The 18,747-nt window shown below is 57.3% G+C and overlaps 1 protein-coding gene across 1 annotated transcript in view; it reads left to right on the top strand.

Annotated features, from left to right (window-relative positions):
* The window catches only part of NGEF (neuronal guanine nucleotide exchange factor), a 39,209-nt gene extending 20,717 nt beyond the window's left edge, over positions 1–18,492 (top strand). Inside the window, exons 4-13 of the mRNA XM_055346357.1 lie at positions 6,640–6,800; positions 8,267–8,419; positions 9,610–9,739; positions 11,942–12,016; positions 13,790–13,879; positions 14,910–15,073; positions 15,314–15,469; positions 16,127–16,206; positions 16,912–17,016; positions 17,517–18,492. Of these exons, the coding sequence (XP_055202332.1) occupies positions 6,640–6,800; positions 8,267–8,419; positions 9,610–9,739; positions 11,942–12,016; positions 13,790–13,879; positions 14,910–15,073; positions 15,314–15,469; positions 16,127–16,206; positions 16,912–17,016; positions 17,517–17,707 (1,305 nt within the window). The 3' untranslated portion in view covers positions 17,708–18,492. The remainder of the gene's footprint in view (positions 1–6,639; positions 6,801–8,266; positions 8,420–9,609; positions 9,740–11,941; positions 12,017–13,789; positions 13,880–14,909; positions 15,074–15,313; positions 15,470–16,126; positions 16,207–16,911; positions 17,017–17,516) is intronic.
* The last annotated feature ends 255 nt before the right edge of the window (positions 18,493–18,747 follow it).

Genomic DNA, 18,747 nt, shown 5'->3' on the forward strand with positions numbered 1-18,747 from the left:
CCTGGGGAGCAGATCCCGTGGGTGGAAGTTACGAGTGTGTCATCCGTAAACCAGGACTGGTTCGCATGAGAGCGCTACTGTGGAGGTTTTTCCTTTAACAAATGTATGAAGCACCTACTCGAAAGAACCACGTTAACAAGCAGATGATTAAGGACCTGGAGAGAGTCTACAGTCTACAGGGGCCAGCGTAGGAGGGAGGGGGCTTCTGTACAAATCACAGCAGGCCCACCTCTGAGGACGCAGGGTGCTGGCCTGGCACCGCTGGGCCCTGGGCTGGTGGGAAAACTTGGTGTCTGCGTGGAAGGGCTTCTCGTTCCGTAGCAGAGCAGTCAAGGCACAGAGCTCTGGAGTCAAAAGGACAAACCCTGGTTTTGCCACTCGCAGGCCATGGGACCTTAGCACCCTGATCTGTGGGGACAATCTGGGAAACCTCCAGGGTTGTGAGGACCGAGTCAGGTGACGTGTCACAAGCACATGGCATCACGCCAGGCACCTGTTGGGTGTTGATGAGTGGCAGCTGTTGCTTGCACCTGGGGCCGTGTGTCTCTGATAACCTTGCACGGACGAGGGTATTCATGATCCCCGCTCACCAGGGGAGTGTTGCACCTGTCTGTGTCTGAGCAGGAGCATGGCGACCAAGCAAGAAGCAGGGCCAAGCCAAGAGTTTCCTGGATTTAGGGAGAGAAAATGCCTCATTCTGGCAAGGGGTGGGGGCAGCAGGAATGGTCCTCAGTTCTTGCCAAATGAACTTTGTCTTCCGGTGCGGTATTTTTGGAAGTCGCGCACGCTGTTTCACAGAATACCGGTGAAGAGTCATCTGTTGGGTCTGAGTCTCCCCAGTGACGCAGGACCTGCAGCAGAGAATGTCTCTTTTCTCTTGACTCTGCTCCCAGGCCTTGCTCCAGTGACTTGGAATAATGTCCAACTTTTCCCTGTTCCCTGAGAGGTGTGTGTCCTGTGTTGGGAGGGGGCTCCTGGCCTTGCCTTCCAGTCCACATCCAGTCCAATGGCTTGCGAATGTCGGCCCAGAGGATGGAAGGGCCACAGTTCTTGGAGCTGGATGGGAAATTAGGTGGTACCTTGACCAGGTTGAGCTGCCATAACCGACTGCCCCAGCCTGGGAGGCTGGACAGCAGGCATGGATTTCTTGCAGTTCTGGGGCTGGAAGTCCAAGATTGAGGTCCCGGCAGCCTTGGTATCTGATGGGACCGCCGTCCTTGGCTTGCATCCCTGGTGTCTCTGTCTCTTCTCATGAGGACAGAGTCATAGGGGATCAGGGCCCTACCCCTATGATCACATTAGACTTCTTCATAGGCCCCATCTCCAATTGCAGTCATACTGGGGGCTAGGGCTTCAACATTATGAGCTTGGGGGGACACAATTCAGTCCCAAGCAGGTGGAAAAATGCAGTCTACCTAAGAAGATCCCATTTTGTTCCTTTCACCTGCTCAGATGGGAGCTGAGATCCAGCCGCCATGGACAGCCTGTCCTGGGAATAGCCTGGGATTTGGGAAGAGGTGAGCCCCCACCCCCAAACCGGGACTGTGGGGGAGGGGGCTGCTTCTGCTTCCCAGCTGTGCTGAAGCCACACCTGAAGGCAGTGGCAGGGAGGCAGGCGGTGGGACGGCTTCCGTCCTGGGGGCAGCTTCCATCCAGGGGGACCTGTGACTCAGGTCACATGACCATATCGCGATAAAGGGAAGGTGGTGGCCTCAGACGGCTGTGGTCCATTAACACGGAGGTCAGGACAGGACAAAATGTGCCGTGTGGGGGGTTCCATAGAGAGTCCTGAGTTACAAGGAGACGGTGCAGGTGCAGAGCAAGGGAGGGGGTTGCTCCCCCCGTGCCCTGCTGGTGGAAGAACCAAGGGCCGATGCCAGTGGCCGTGTGGGAGCGGGGCGTGGAGCACTGGGGCAGCGAGCTTGCCTGGCTGGAGCCCGAGGACCCATGGCGGACGATGAACTGTGACACAAGCTCAACTGTCTGAGACCACAGCAACTGACGGGTGAGTGAAGTGAGTTCTTAACGAGCAGCACTGTGGGTTTTGGCTCTGGTTTCTCACCTCCCTCAATCAGAAGCAGGTTAGGGTTTCCCCTGGATTTTCCTGGTGTCGCTGCTTCCTCTTTCATCCCCCTTGCTGATGGGCTGGGGTCTCATTTGTTTCTTCCAATGTGTTGCTTGAACAGCATGGCCAGGTGGTCCTAACTCTGCAACTCCCCCAGTACTGAGGCTGCCTACAGCACCCCAGTGAACCCCAAGTGGCCCCCGTGGCCGACCCTGCATTAGCAAGGGGTCCTGGCTTTGTGCATCTCCGGAGTATCTTGTATTCAAGGGGTGCAGTGCTGGCCTGGGGTCTGCAGGCTCAGGTGTCTCTGGCCTTGCTCCAGGAAGGGGGAGATGCTTGCCAGCCGAAGCTAAATCCAGTCAGCTCATGTGAGACGGAGCGGTGATGGTCTTGTCCCAGCTGGGACATCAGTGATTTCTCTCTGTTGTTTCCTTTCTTTGGAGAAAAGTCTAAATTTACTGAGAAAAATATGATCCAGTGTCTTCTAAGTGCGGTAGCCTGCAGGGAGCCAGATGTGGCTTCTCGTCCACAAGCCAACTCGGGAAGTGGTGTGAACACCTTCAGCGCCCAGGAGCAGCCCTTCTGGACTCTGGAAAACAAAGCTGTGTGGTTTAGGCCCACACAGCGGGCAGGGGAAAGACTCAAAGATGGAAACAGGAGCTTGTTGTTTCCTCCGTGGTCCTCTCATGGCCTGGCCACCAGCCCCCGCTGTCCCACCAGGCGCGCACATCCGTTTTCTGCATGAGCATTTGCGCCCCTGGGAATGGGCTTGTCACATCCAGTGTCACCTCCTAGTACAAGCCCCTCTTGACCCCTCTGGTCAGAGCTTCATCCCGTGGAGCTGAGTCCTGTGAGGGCAGCGCCCCGATGCTGACTCTGTAATGACCCCCAGCGTCCAGCAGGTGCTTTGAGATGGGTGGGCTCCAGGCTGACGGCTATCAGCTGGGGACTGTGGTTCCCGTTTTGCACGATGGGAACAGGCTTAGCTGCTTAAAGCAGTTCTCATCCTGGCAAAGGTCTGGCTAACTCCAAGGCAGAAGCCTTGACCGTTCTGCTGCTCAGCTGCCCGTGCCGGATGCCAGGGCCACCTCAGTCCCTGCCGATTCCACAACCACCTGGACTGACCCCTCCAAAGCAGCACCCAGAGTTGAGCAGATCTCACCCCTGGAAAAGAACCCAGGCAGGAACAGGCTTGGTAGTGGCAAGGCTGGGAAAAAAACTGGAACAGGATAATTGGCGGAAATCAAACAGGATACTAAGTTGAGCACTAAGCAGCATTGAGAGACGAGCCATGATTCATAAAATTCGGGTCAGTCTAGCCAAGTGTTCCCCAAGGCTAAGGATCCTGCGTCAGCCCCACTGAGGGTGTCACACAGCAGCCGGGGGGCAGGTCAGGGGGCCTCAGCCTGCGTGGCCACGGAGCAGTGGTTTTATCAAGGAGTGCCCCATGGTCAGCAACGTGTGCACATTCTTACACACTTTTACACACACACAGCACGTTCTTATGCTCATTCATACACATTCATATGTATATGCTCTTGTATACACATTCTGATACTCATTCATATAAATACATCTCACACATTCACACACTCATACACACACTCATTACACTCATATATACATACACGCACACATACATACACCCACAAACACCTCTCCCTGTCTGCTCTGTCCCCATTCCCTGGGATTCAAGCTCCATGGTGGCAGGGAGTTGGCCAAGCTCACTACTAAATCCCTGGTGCCTAGACAGGTGCTCAGCAAACATGAGAGCAGAGGGGAGAGTGAATGAGTGAATGATGAGTGAGTGAGTGAATGAATGCGGGGGTGAGTGAGTGAATGGATGAGTGAGTAAGTGAATGAATGAGTGAATGGGTGAGTGAGTGAATTAGTGAGTATTGAATGAGTGAGTGAATGAGGGGGTGAGTACGTGAATGAGTGAGTGAATGAATGAGGGGGTGAGTGAACAAGTGAGTGAATTAATGAGTGAATTAGTGAGTGAGCGAACGCGTGAATGAGTGGATGTATGAGTGAGGGAATGAGAGAGAGTGCGGAGAGCACGCAGGGCCCGGATCCCCATCAGCCCCGCGCTGCACCCAGAGGCTTGACTGAGGGAGAGCGACGTGACCATCAGATGGGACAACCCCCCCGGATGGCGTGTGCGGAAGGAGCGGGGTGCGCGGTGGGCTCAGGGGTGCGGGCTCAGGCGGTGCGGTGTGCAGGGGTGGCCCTCGGGGAGACGCGCCCTCCGCGGGGCTGCGTGGCGGGCACGGCGCTTCGTCCTCCGAGCGACACTCGGCCGCGTCCCTGTGCGGGCGGCGGGTTGCTGTATTTGCTTAGAGCCTGCAAGCCGCGGTGGCTTGACATCTTCTTAGCGAACCGCAGCGTAGCGGCAGGGAGGTGGTCTGATGCCCGCGCCGCAGGCCGAGAAACCTCCCGCGGGCCCCGTGGTGCCGTCGCAGGCCGAGCGCTGGGTCGTGGGGTGCGGGGCCGCCAGGGAGGCCGCTAGGATGTGCTTTCCGTGGCTTCGCCCGCCAAGTGGACCTGGCCGCCGCGACCTGGGGGTGGCTCCAGAGAGGCTCCAGCAATGGCTCCCATCGGCCCAGGTTGGGGGCACCCACTGGGGCACCAGGTGGGCTCTCCGCCGCGGTGGCCCGGCCTCTGATTGCTGGGCCACCCCGAGTGACTTCCCTGTGGACTCTGTCCCTGTTGCTGGGCGGGTGTATGCTCTTGGGGGTCCCCAACTTGCAAACACGTCGCTTCTTGTAACCCCTGCTCTGCCTGCCGTCTAACGGGGCAGTGTGGTGGCCCAGCCCAGCGCTCAGAAGTCCCTTGGGTTGAGCCTCTGCCCTTCGCCCACCCAGCGGTAACTTTGAGGGCGTTACTTTACCTCTGCTTCTGGTTCCTTTGGGTGGAACAGGAGCCCCCGTACGCCGTTCCTGGGGGACCCGGGAAGATTCCTAGTGCCTTTAGAACAAATGCTAGTCCCTCCCTGTCTCCTTCCATCCGTCCTTCCTGGGCCCTGGAGCTCCACTTTCCTTGAGCCCTGGTAGGGCTCTGGCCGGGGGGGGGGGGGGGGGTTGCAGTGACATATGGGGTGGTGGGGGCACAGGGAGGACCAGAGTCCCTGTGCTGACGACTAGAGTCCCTGTGCTGCTCCATCTGTCTGGTAGTTTCCTGGGACTGCTGTAACAAATCAGCACCAACAAGGTGGCTCGCGACAGTTGGGGTCTCTTCTCCCCCAGCTGTGAGGCCTAGAGACCTGAGACCAAGGTGTCAGGACTCCCGGGAGCCGCTTGCCCTTCCTAGCTGCCGGCACCTGCAGGCGGCCCTGGGCATGGGGCACATGTTCAGCTCTGCCTTGGTCTTCACGTGGCCTCCTCTGGGCATCTCCGCGTCAGAAGTCCATCGTGTGTCACATGGCTCCCTTAGAAAGACGCCTGTTGTTGGATTTAGACTCTCGATCCAGGGTGATGTCCTGGACATCCTTAATTTGCATCTGCAAAGAACTTTTTCCCAAATAAGTTCACAGTCATTGGTGCCAGAGCTTAGGACACAGACACAGCTTTGGGGGGTGGGGTGGGCACAGTTCACCCCACTACACCGTCCCTTCTGGGCGGCCACTGTGGGACCTGAACCCGCCCTCAGGAAGGGTCATCGGTTTGCTTGGGAGTAAGGTGGGGAAGGTGGGCCCTCACGGCAGAGAAGCTCCTCACTGGAGAGAACAGAGCCTCGACTGGTTTTGCTGTGTGCTTTAGGCTCAGCGACCAGGTAACAGGCTTGATACAGAATAAGGCTGCCTCCAGGGAGCTTATCAGATTCTGGATTTCTTTTTCTTTTTCAAAATGAAAATTGCTTTATCGATTACATTATGAAATTAGACCATGGAAGAAATAATAGATGCTCATTTTTCAATTTAAAGACAAGTTAGGACAGCCCCGGTGGCACAGCGGTTTGGCGCCGCCTGCAGCCTGGGGTGTGATCCTGGAGACCCGGGATGCAGTCCCACGTCGGGCTCCCTGCATGGAGCCTGCTTCTCCCTCTGCCTGTGTCTCTGCCTCTCTCTCTCTGGGTGTCTATGAATAAATAAATAAAATCTTTGAAAAAAAATAAAGACAAGTTAAAGGGTGAAAAGATAAAAGATGCACCCCCTCCTGCTGTCTGTGGTTGACACGGTGGCCTGTGTCCTCCAGCTATCCCTGGGGGTGTATAGGTGGGAGGCCCTCCATACCGATTTTCACGCCCATTCTGCACCAGGAGACCACCCGCGTCACCATTAGCAGTTGCTGGGGCTCCAGTATATGCCTGACCTCTTGGGTTTTCACCTACTCCGTGCTCCGGATGTTAGGAGGTCTCCGGGTTTCCATATAGCGAGCCGTGAGCACGTTCTCTCTGCCTTTTATGCAGGGACCCTTGCGGCCGGCGTGTGGAAGCACCCTTAGTCCACTCGCCCTTGCACACACAGGCCTGCCTCTCTCTGTGTCTCTGACTGGGAGCCAGGGAGACGCCCTCCTGCAAGGTGAGGCCTGGGAGGTGACCGCTGGCCCTCCTCTTGCCTCTCTGTCCTGACACAGGCCATGTTCGAGCTGGTCACTTCTGAGGCCTCCTACTACAAAAGCCTGAGCCTGCTCGTGTCTCACTTCATGGAGAATGAGCGTCTGAAGAAGATCCTGCACCCGTCTGAGGCACATATCCTCTTCTCCAACGTCCTGGACGTCATGGCCGTCAGTGAACGGTGAGCCACCTGCTCTGGTCCTCGTGGGGCCTGGCTTCCAGAACCTTCTCACGTGGGGCATGGCTGAAGCTGGTGGCGAGTGCTTGTTACACTGGCTTCTCTACATTTGTGTGTTTGGAATTATCTATAGTAAGATACAAACAAATAGGTAAACCCAGCCATTTGCCTCCTGTCCCGCCAGGGCGTCCCCCTGAGCAGGCCTCCTATCTGCAGGTTCCCTCCCAACAGCACAGATATCCCACGTGTCCCCCAGAGTCAGGCAGGTGTGTGGTGGGTGTCCTGACCGGGTCCAGGGGGTCCGTGTAAGCTGCTCTCTATACTGGTGTCCTAAAGTCCTGGTTTGGTGCATGCAGGGCCCCAAGAGTCCCTGAGAGCCTCTGCAGAACCCCTGTCCTGGACCTAGGCCTTCTCTCTCCAAAATATGTGGAGGTGACTTTGGAACTCTGCTTACATGTTGCCTATAAGGATGGGAGGAGCTTAACTGGAGGAAGAATAAACAGCCATTAATTGATTCTTGCAAAGAAGAAAAGGATGCCAAATTGTACTGTTAGGATAGAAGATCCACTGACCATTTCTCACTAGGCCTTGGAAATCTGCGGCTCAAAGCCCAAAACTCAGCTTTTGGATGAGCTGGTCTAATGGCACATGTTTGGATGTGAAGCTGTGGTGTGGCAGTAGGGTCCTCTCCACCTCTGGGGTGCCTGGGGTGCTGCTGGTGCTCTGTGGGCCCCCGGGTGGGCCCCTCCTCTGCACTCCTCCTCATGGCAGCTCCCAAGTAGGCTCAGGCACAGGATTGCTGAGAGACCCCTTGGCCTCTGCTGCTTCACCTTGTTGAGGGAAGGCAGTCTTTTTATTTGCGTTTTTTTTTTTTTTTTAAGATTCTGTATTTATTCATGAAAGACACAGAGAGAGAGAGGCAGAGACACAGGCAGAGGGAGAAGCAGGCTTCCTGTGGGGAGCCCGATGCGGGACTCGATCCCAGATCCCAGGATCACGCCCTGAGCCGAAGGCAGATGCTCAACCACTGAGCCACCCAAGCGTCCCTTATTTATGTATTTACTTATAGTTCATCGTGGAGAATTCCAAACATGCAGAAGTAGAGACAGGAGCGTATTGAGCCCACCCCCAGCCCAGCATCTAGAGTTGCTCGCAACCCCACCCCTCCCCAGCACCCCGGGAGCCTTCTGAAGCAAATCCCCGTTGTTGCCTCATCAGGGAGCTCACCAGTGTGTGTGTCACACATAAGGTCTCTTTCACTCTCTTTTAAAAAAATACCCCTGAGGCTATTACCTGAAAACACTGAACAGATAATTCCTCGATGCGACCAACCACGCCGTCAGTGTGGGCATCACGTCCTGCCGCGTCCGTTGCCTTGTCCGAGCCGGGCCAGGGGCTGGAGGTGTGTCCTGAGTGTCACTGTTGCGTGTCCCTAACCCGGGCCACTGCCCCCACCCCGCGCCCTGCAGGTTTCTCCTGGAACTGGAGCGCCGGATGGAGGAGAACATCGTCATTTCGGACGTGTGCGACATCGTGTACCATTACGCGGCCAACCACTTCTCCGTGTACATCACCTACGTCAGCAACCAGACCTACCAGGAGAGGACCTACAAGCAGCTGCTGTGAGTGTCCCCGTCCCGGGCTGCGGGCTGTCACCACTTCCACGGGGACATCAGCCGTGGTCCTTGGTCCTCTGCTTTCCCAGTAGAGTACCCGAGCCTGGCACATGCCCGGGGCGTCAGGGTCACTAGGGGAATGTGACCCCGACACAGGCAGCCGTGGCACCCACCAGCCCCATGTCCAGAGCGGCAGGCTGAGCTCCATGAGGTTTGGCAGAGAGGGTTTGAGGCTGGGAGGACCCCCCCAATGCCCAAGGGCTCAGGAAGACGGCTTGAGATAGAGACAAAGGTGAGGATGGGGCAGCGGGGGAGCCTTTGTGGGGTTCCAGCAACACCCTTGACTTTATTACTCACTTCTCCGCTTGTCAGCTTCCCTGGAGTTCCAGTCGATGAGGTGATTTTTCAGTCAATTTGCTTCTTTTAAACATTTCACACTTCTATGCCATGCTTCGGTGACGGTTTAACCAGTGATGTGCTCTTAGCTCGACTCCGGAGCACCAAAGAGCTCTCTGGGAAGCAACAATCTGGCATTCGGCTTCACTGGGCTTGCCATCAAGCCACGTAGCTACTCGTGGATGCTTTAAAATGGAGCTTTCAGGGCTTGGGACGTTTGGGGGTTGAAAACGGATGGGAGGGGATCAGGACGCTAGTTCTGAGGACAGACACCAAGGAAGCCAGCATACAGCAGGACAGGGCCCAGGTACCCTGGGGTGCCCCTCGGGCAGGGCATCTGTGGAAAGGCGGCGAGCAGGTGTCCCTGGGGCCGTGGTCTAGGCGGCCCCCTCTCTGCCCCCTGCCCAGGCGCCTGCACACGGGACATCTCTGGTGGCAGGCACAGCGCAAGTCCCTCTGGCCCTTGCCCCCAGCCTGCTGCTGTTTCTGTCACTACGTGGGTTCACCTTGCCACGGCTCCCTGCTGGGCAAATCACTGAATTGTGCGCCTGAGTCATGGACTTGGCCACACGAGCAATTCTTACCTTCCCACACATGGCATCTTTTGCTACGTTTTCATGGGCCAGGCCTGTGAAGCCACTATTGTTATTTGGCTTGTACCTGAACGGTTTATTTTACATGAAAAGCAGTCAGCGTGTGTTCGGTGCCCGTGGGCTGTCTGGTTCCTCCGGGGCTGCGGACGCACTTCCGATTCACGCCTCCTGCGCGCCCGAGACCGACCCTTGTGTCCGTGTCCCCAGCCAGGAGAAGGCGGCCTTTCGGGAGCTGATTGCGCAGCTGGAGCTGGACCCCAAGTGCAGGGGGCTGCCTCTGTCCTCCTTCCTCATCCTGCCTTTCCAGAGGATCACGCGCCTCAAGCTGTTGATCCAGGTACCACGAGCCCTGGGCTTGCGTACACCTCTCTCGCTGCAGGCCGTTGCCTTTGGCTGTTCCAGGTCTCTGCTAGCTTTCTAGGAATTCAATTTTTCCACAAATCCTAAGGCAGTGGGGGACTCAGCCCCTGTTCCCAGTGAGCTGCAGTCTGGGAGAGAGATCGACAAGCACACACAAACCAGGAGGTGGTCATGGCTGTGAGGACAGTGAAGCGGGGTACTTGATAGGGGGTCACTGCCTGGCCACCGTCAGCTGGGGAGGCTCAAGAAAGACTCTCAGACAATTGACATTTGAGCAGAGACTGGGCTGACAGAGAAGAGCTCTTCAGGTGACAGGCAACCGCCTATGCAAAGGCCCTGGGGCAACGAGGCTCACAGCCAGGAGGCCAGTGGTGAGCTGAGGGAACTTGACAGGAGTGAGTGCAGATTGGGTGAAAGGTCAGTTGAGGCCTTGAGGGACCAGGTAAGATGCTGGCTTCATTCCTCGGCAGGACGGGGAGTCGCCTGATAACTGCCTTCTGTGAGAGCACGCAAAGGCTGCCTGTGCAGAGTGATGGGCAGGAGAGCAGGAGTGCAAATGGCAGAAGGGGTCTGGAAGCTACTGGACAAAGGCAGCTTGGCCTGGGGGAAGGGGTAAGGTGGGGTGGGGGGTAGGGAGGAGGGGAGAGTCTGGAGGGAAGGAGGGAAATCAGAATTGAGGTGCCCGCTTGCTACTCCGGGTAAGAGGGAGGAAGAGTCTAAGCTGGAGCAGTTTCCCCATCTGAACTGTGGGAGAGCAGACTGGATGGATGAGTTGTCTTAAAACAGTTATGAACAAAACCTGAAGATGGCTCAGGTCTGCGTCTGCACTGGCCTTTCTTTCATACCACAAACAATTTTTTGAGTACTGTGCCTACTTTTTGCTAGTCTGTCCTGGGGCCAAAGGTCACAGATATATCCACAGGTTTCTATGCTTGGGAAGCTTTGGTTTTAGTGGAAGTGAAAGACAACTACTATTTGATCCAATGAAATCTTTTAGGAGAAGAACAACAACAAAAAAAAAGGTGGGGAGACAGGGTCGGGAGCAGTCGGGGGTTTGGGTGTGACCCAGCTGAGCTCGAGAGCCCTGAGCAAGCAAGTCCCTAAGTTCAGAGTTAAAGGGGTGAAGTCAGTGCAGGGCTTCTCAGCATTGAGGTGGCATTTAGCAAGAGAGACCAAACAAGGAGAGAAAGGGGTCCCAAGACCCAGCCCTGGACACGGTGCCCAAGGAGGAATAGGGGTGAGGCAGGAGGAAGGCCAGGCGGGCTGGAGCCAGGGAAGCCGGGAGGGGGTGACATTTCCTGAAGCCTGGAGCAGGGGGCATCACCTGTACAGTGGGGACCCCGGGGCCTGCTGCATGCTGCTGGGCTGTTCGGTCCACCCCGCAGGGGAGTGGATGGTGTGGACCTGGCCATGGCTCTCAGCTGAGAGGATGACCTGCAAGCCACAGTGAGGGGAGCTCAGAGGTCAGACGGGGGGAGACCAAAGACCTGGGGCAGCTGGCTAGCTCCATGGCAGCAGCAATAAGGAGTAGAGGTCACAGCCTGGGGCCAGGGGCACCGGGCCCAGAGGCCTGAAACCAAAGAGGAGGGCGTCAGAGGAAGCAATCCCACCCGCCCCACCCCGATGCCCAGGGCGGCCAGAGAGAGCGCTATGAGAGAGCTCAGGGGGCACAAACCCAAGTCCCAGAACGCTGGTCATTGAAGGGGTTACGTGTGAAATTTGTTTCTTAACTTGGAAAAACTGAAACAGAAGACCGGAGAAACTTTGAAGAAATTACAGGAAAAGAGCATATACAGATATGTAAAAATCTTAATTTTTCTACAACGAAAACCAACAAAAGTAAGATCAAGACCTAGCTGAGTGTTGTGTTGAGGAAACGCGGGGCAAGGGCAGGCCGGATGGTGGTCCGGAGCCATCAGGGAGCCATTCCAGGAAGCACGTTTTGAGGCAAAGGTGATGAGAGCATCATTTTGTTAATCCAAGAAAATGAAACGGTTGGAAAAAAAAAAAAAGGCACTTTCACCAGTAAGAGGAGGGTTAACAAAGTCTCAGGGTCACTGCGACTTGGAGATGAGGGCATTCCCCCGGGGCAGGGCAGGGCAGGCCCTGTGTCCATGGGGGCCAGGAGGAGAGGGAAGGCCACATGTGGTCAAATTAAAACAGATTTTCCTGTGCTCAGAACATTCTGAAGAGAGTGGAAGAAAGGTCTGAGCGCGAGTGCACTGCTTTGGAGGCCCACAAGGAACTGGAGATGGTGAGCTGTGCTTCCTCTTCCTCCATAAACTGTTTTCCTTGTCCGGATACCTGCCGCCCACCGTCTGGTCCTGCTTTCTCCCCTGTCCGTGTGTCTTTGGAAATTGCAAATTTGTTTTAATATCTGCTTTTTTTTTTTTTTAAGATTGTATTTATCTATTCATGAGAGACATGGAGAGAGAGAGAGGCAGAGACACAGGCAGGGGGAGAAGCAGGCTTCATGCAGGAAGCCTGATGTGAGACTCCATCCTGGGACTCCGGGATCATGCCCTGAGCCAAAGGCAGACGTGGGGTAGCTTGATGTCAGGGTGGTGAGTTCGAGCCCCACGTTGGGCGTAAAGATTATTAAAGAAAGAAAGAAAGAAAGAAAGAAAGAAAGAAAGAAGAAAGAAAGAAAGAAAGAAAGAAGAAAGAAAGAAAAAAAAAAGAAAGAAAAACTCACCTAAAAAGAGCCAAAAAAGAGCAGATGTGGCCTGACAGCGCCCCTGCTGTCACCGAGCCAGGGCCCGACCAGCAGCAGCCGAGGTGACCTCTACTGCCACCCACCGCCGGGCTCTCTCATCAGCTGCCCCCTCTGCAGGCGGCTGGCGTCCTCAGGCCCCAGGCTTGTCCCAGCCTGCTTCCAGCATCTTCCTGCCCTGGGACGGACCTGGGGGCTGGATCTGGCTCTGGGCCCTGACACAGCTCCGCCCCACACCTCCTCCCCCTGCCTCGCCCCTCCTGTCTGCCCAAGGACTCACTGGCCCTGCTTTTCCCGCCCCAGGTGAAGAAGCCGTGTCCAGTCCTCGCTCTTGGAGGAGCGGTTCCTCCTGGGCGTCGCCAGCAGGGTAGGGCGGTGCTGGAAGCGATGGCGTCCGTGTCCCTTCTGGGTGCCATCCATCCGTGTGGCTCCCGGTGTTGCTGGGGCCCCAAGCCAGCTCAGGCCGAGGTGCAGGGGCCGCTCAGTTGTGCCGGCAACCGTGCTGAGAGCCTGGTGCCTAAGTTCTCCTCTGCTGTCACCTCCCTTTCTTTCCCTTCTAATGAAAGCTATACTTGTGTTTCTTGTACTTTACCTTTCTCTTATTTTTTTTTTAAAGATTTTACTGAGTGACACAGAGAGAGGCAGAGACACAGGCAGAGGGAGAAGCAGGCTCCCCACAAGATGCCCGATGTGGTATTCGATCCCAGGACCCCAGGATCACGCCCTGAGTCAAAGGCAGATGCTCAACCGCTGAGCCACCCAGGCGTCCCTACTTCTCTTATTAATAAGGGTGTATTTTTAGGGCCACCTGGCTGGCTCAGTCAGTAGAGCATGTGATGCTTGATCTCAGGGTTCGAGCCCCCTGTTGGGGGTAGAGATGACGTAAAAATAAAACCCATGAAAAACTAAATAAAATACAAAGGTGGGTTTTTTTTTTCCTAATTGATAAAAGTAATTGACGTTCAATACAAAGAAAAAAAATTGAGCAAGTGTTCATAAAAAGAAGAGGGTAAAGTTCACCAGTTATCCCACACCTCACGGCTGACCTGCGGGTGCTTGACCTCGCAAACTGGCACGTACACCTGTAATCTTTGCAAAAAGGGGTTGTGGTTTCTAAGCTGGTTTGGCTCCTCATGTAAAATTACTGCAATTTTTTAATGATTTCAATGAGGACCGCGAGCCATAACCGACAGCAGGCCAGCCAGGCTCGGCTGCAGGCAGTGTCTGCTCACGCCCTGGGGCCAGAGTGGACAAAGGCAGGGGCCGCGAACAGCTGGCTGCACCTGGCTTCATGTGTCCCCCTTCTGATGCCAGGTGGTAAAAGCGTGCAACGAGGGTGTCAGGAAAATGAGCCGCACAGAGCAGATGATCAGCATTCAGAAGAAGATGGAGTTTAAGATCAAGGTGAGCCTGTGCCCATCCCCGTGTCCCCAGCCGGTCTGGCCTGGAGTATCTGTCCCTGGTCGAGTCCAATGATTGGCCCCCCTTGTGTCTCAGTGCAGTGTCACCTTCACTAACGTCTCTCTTGACACCTCTCGCTGACCCTGCCTGCCCCCTGTGACCATGCCATCCCCTTGGCCTGTGCTTATCTTCTGAGAGATGGTGTGCAAGGACCCTGGAGTGACATGCTCTCGTTTCTTGGCTGTGTGACCTTGAGCAGTTAGTGGACATGAAGCACGTGACAGGGACCATTCCAGGGATTCTTAAATGGGGGGAGGAGGACTGAAAATCTGACCACAGTTACCGACCTCCCCAACTTTATGTAAAGCTTCAGGTATTTGTGAGCACGGAGAGCCCCCAGGACCCAGGTTTCTGGTGACACATGAGGACACAGTGCACATGGGGGTCCCTGAGGTCCTGCTGTGTTTAGGAAGTGAGCCCTGGCTGAGGATGCAGATATGGGCTTCTGGGCTCCCCCCACATCTCCACCTGCTGGTCTGGCCGCTGGGTGCCAGGAGCCTCCCCCTGAGCCCTGCAGTGGGTACCTGCAGACCTGGCCTGCTTGTCCCATGGCACCCAGTTCTCTCCTCTCTGCTGTGAACTTGGCTCCTGCTCTGATTCTGCCCTGCTGGGCCGAGCCTGGTGGGGAATGACAACCGTCACACAGGTGCCCCCTCCCACACACATACACCCAGGTGTACACACGAGTCCACATAGACACACTTAGACACAAGCACATATACATAGAAGTACACACAAACACATATACAACAAATGCACAGCTGCCCCCAGCACAAATACACAGCGACACACACCCTCGTGTGTGCACACACATGCACTGCTCTACCTGCATTTACCCAGGACGGCTCTACCCACCCCACCCCCGGGCAGTGCCCCCATGCCAGTCCTCGGGTTAGGACTCCAGTGAGGCTGGCAGAGCCCCAGGAGGCCTGGAGGGGCACAGCCGCTCTGACCCCATCCCCTCCGCCCCCAGTCCGTGCCCATCATCTCCCACTCCCGCTGGCTGCTGAAGCAGGGTGAGCTGCAGCAGATGTCAGGCCCCAAGACCTCCCGAACCCTGCGGACCAAGAAACTCTTCCGGGAAATTTACCTCTTCCTCTTCAACGACCTGCTGGTGATCTGCCGGCAGATCCCCGGGTGAGCAGCTGGGCCCCTGCCCTGCGGCAGGGAGAGCTGGGGCTTGGGCCAGCTCCTCATCACCGGTCACCCTGGCAGGTGGCAGTCTGGGGGTGGGGGGACCGGTGTTCAGGTGGGGGCTTCCAGGATGAGGTGAGGAGTGGCCAGAACAGTAGGGCCAGCAGGACCGGGGGTGCGGGTGGGGGTTCCCTGGGGCCTCCTGGGGACCAACACACCCACCCTGCCGCCCTGGGTCCCCAGAGACAAGTACCAAGTGTTTGACTCGGCCCCGAGGGGCCTCCTCCGGGTGGAGGAGCTGGAGGACCAGGGCCAGACGCTGGCCAACGTGTTCATCCTGCGGCTGCTGGAGAACGCGGACGACCGGGAGGCCACCTACATGCTGAAGGCGTCCTCTCAGTGAGTGCCGTGCGCCGCCAGCCGTGCCCCTGGGTCTCCCTCCCAGGTGGAGCAAGGCTCCGGGGCTCAGGACATGCCTGGTGGCCCACCGGCCGCCCAGACCCCAAGGGGAGGCTTTCTGCCAGGGGCTGCCGCCAGTCGGGGTGTCCCTCGGGGCCTCAGGCTCCAGGAGGGCCTCTCTTTCCTGATGACATGTAGAACCCTCGGGCCCTCGCTGACCAGTGCGCCACACCCTGGGCGGCCCGGGGCCGTCCATTCACCCGCCTGAGCAGCCAGGCCGCCTGCCCCGCAGCCCCGGGGCTCGGGGAGGGACAGCGGAGATCGGCGGGGGGAGAGGTTTTGTGAGCCCCGTGTGGTGCTCGGCTCTCCGTTCCCACAGGGCTCACAGGTCACCCACCCACCTCGGCCCAGTTGGTCCACTTGGACCAGTTGCCACCGCCCAGACAATGTGTCTGAGAGACTGCGGCTTTCAGGGGTGCCCCTGGGGTGGCACGCGTGTCAGGGAGATTCAGTAGGGCGCCCCGTGCCTCTCCGCTGGATGCTGGGCACCCCCAGCTGTCCTGCTGCGGTCTTGTGGGATGCCTGGCACCAGGCCCGGAGGGAAGTGAGGGGTGGTTTGCTCTGTGGCTTCGGCGATTGTCCTCCTCCATGTCCCAGGAGTGAGATGAAGCGTTGGATGACCTCACTGGCCCCCAACCGGAGAACCAAGTTTGTTTCCTTCACTTCCCGGCTGCTGGGTAAGTGCCCTCAGGGTGGAGGAAGCAGGTGGGGGGGGGGGGGCTCTCTGCCTCTGCTCCTCCGAGCCAGCCAGCCCAGAGGCCGCGTGGCTGCTTCCCCTGCTCCGAGGGCCTGTGCGCCAACCCCGATGGAGGACTTCGGTGTGACCGGGCTTCCCAAACGTGTGGATGGTTGATGAAACAAGTCCCTGAGTCTTAAGTGACAGGTGCCACGAAGAAACCAAGAGGAATGTGGGCCCAAAAGGCAAACACCAGTGCTCTCTGGGGTTGCCAGCCGTGAAGATCTTCTAGGATATAAAGGGGCGAGCCCACCTGCCTCACAGAGAAGCTGCTAGCCCTGCTGTGCTCTCCAGGGCCTGCCCCCCCAAAGCCTGCCCCCCAAACTGGCTCCCGGCACCACATCCCAGGCCTGACAAGTTGCTCCTGAAGTCCGAAAGAAGTCCCCCTCCCGGACTGCTCCTCCCTTTATCCGCATATCGTTTTCCTCCAGAGCCCCTGTTTTAACCGTGTTCTCTGTGGAGCCAGACCCTCCTGTCCCTTGAGCAGACCCTTTCCCGTTGCTGTGGGAACGTGAGGCGTAGGCGCACCTGCCCTGCTAGCCCCCGGGGTGGGGGGTGAGTGTGTGTGTCCAGGGCCTGCTGTGGATGGAGCAGGACGGGTGACCTGGTGATGAGGACGTGTCACCTCCCTCCTCCCTCCCTTCAGACTGTCCCCAGGTCCAGTGTGTGCACCCGTATGTGGCCCAGCAGCCGGACGAGCTGACACTGGAGCTGGCCGACATTCTGAACATTCTGGAAAAGACCGAAGATGGTGAGGCCGGGGGCTGGGCGCACCCCCACTCGTGCCACCCCCTCCCCGCCCCCAGGACCCTGTGCCAGTCTGAGGGAGAAGGTGGGGGCGTCAAAGCCCCATGTGCAGAAGCAGCCACCACGAGGCCCAGGCTCAGAGGCAGGCTGCCCAACAAGACGGTGGCACTGAGACACCACGTGGTCCGCTCGGATGCCTCTCCCTTTTGGGGGCAGCCTGGCTTCACTCTGAGCAGCAGACAGCTGCTGAGGGCTCAGGAATGGGTTCCAAAGTCCATACATTTGGGACACACCGGGTTCCTCCAGGAGGGTGTCAGGGCAGTGCTTTCCCAGCTTATGAGGGGAAAACACGATCTGAGCGTGTCCAGCGGCGGTTCGCCGAGCAGGTGCTCTCTGGAAGGGCCAGCCGGGCTCGTGCATCTTCCTCACCTCTATCCCAGCAGGGATGGGAGCCCTCAGCCCTCACCCCCACGGCCTGACCCTCCCCGACCCATCCCTACACAGGGTGGATCTTTGGCGAGCGTCTGCATGACCAGGAGAGAGGCTGGTTCCCCAGCTCCATGACTGAGGAGATCTTGAATCCCAAGATCCGGTCCCAGAACCTCAAGGAATGTTTCCGAGTCCACAAGATGGACGACCCTCAGCGCAGCCAGAACAAGGATCGCAGGAAGCTGGGCAGCCGAAATCGGCAATGACCCCGGGCCCGGGTCACCAGCTTGGCGGGAGGATGCGGGCGGGCCGCAGCAGCAGCAGCAGCAGCAGCAGCAGCGCCGGGCAGGCCAACCCCACGGACGGTGGAGGCCTCTGGGGGAAGGCAAGTGCCTGTGCAGGGGCCACCCCCGCCCCTCTCCCTGCCACGCGCTGAGTGCCCCTGTGTCTCGGCCCCCTCGCTTGCCAACTGGAGAAAGGGTGCCTACGTCTTTCCTCTGCTGCATTTATAAACGAGAAAGTCTATTTTAAACAGTATTTGCCACCTCTCCCCCTTGTCTCTGAGAGGGGGTGGAAGTGGACCAGCATGCTCCAGGGGCCTTCCCAGGCACTGGAAGAGTGTCCCTGGCCGAGGGCAGGCTGGAAGGATTGTCATGACCCCCCGCACTTGTCCTTCTCTACCCTGGAAGCCATTAGAATCCACCAGGCGTGCAGATGGATCGCCCTTGCCTGAGCTTGATGAGCAGCCCTTGGTCTCCGATTCAAAGGACTGAGAGACCAAACGCCTCTGTCTTCCCCCTCCCCAAGCCTCTGCCAGCCTCTGGCTGCACGGCCAGGCCCTGCTTCATGGCAGGCCTACCAGAGCTTGGCCGAGGGCCCATGCCACCTCTGGCTCCCTGACAAGCTGGATGTAACTTGTGTCTTCTGGCCCCTTCAGGAGCCCAGGTGTTGTGAGGAATGAATTGGTCACTGCATCCTGTATCGGTTTTGGTTCCGAGAAAAGCAAATATCATTTTTGGCTGCATTAAAAGAAGCATCATGTATAAAATAACGGAGGTGAAGGTCTGCTCTTTATTGCTCTGCTGCACACAGGAATGAGGTGTTTGGTTCTGGGCAGGGAAAGAGGAACTCCTTTCAAGGCCAGTGGAGGAGGCATGTCCTAAAGGAAGGGATTGAGGTGACTTCCAAGACAGGAAAAAGCAGCCAGGGTTAGGACCTCAGGTTGGAAAAAGATTTGGGCCTCTACTTATGGAAGGATTCCAGAAACAAGATGCTATTTGAAGGAGTTGGAGTGGAAGTGAGAACG

Source organism: Nyctereutes procyonoides, unplaced genomic scaffold, assembly GCF_905146905.1.
Source record: "Nyctereutes procyonoides isolate TBG_1078 unplaced genomic scaffold, NYPRO_anot_genome, whole genome shotgun sequence".
In the NCBI taxonomy this organism is placed as follows: Eukaryota; Metazoa; Chordata; class Mammalia; order Carnivora; family Canidae; genus Nyctereutes; species Nyctereutes procyonoides.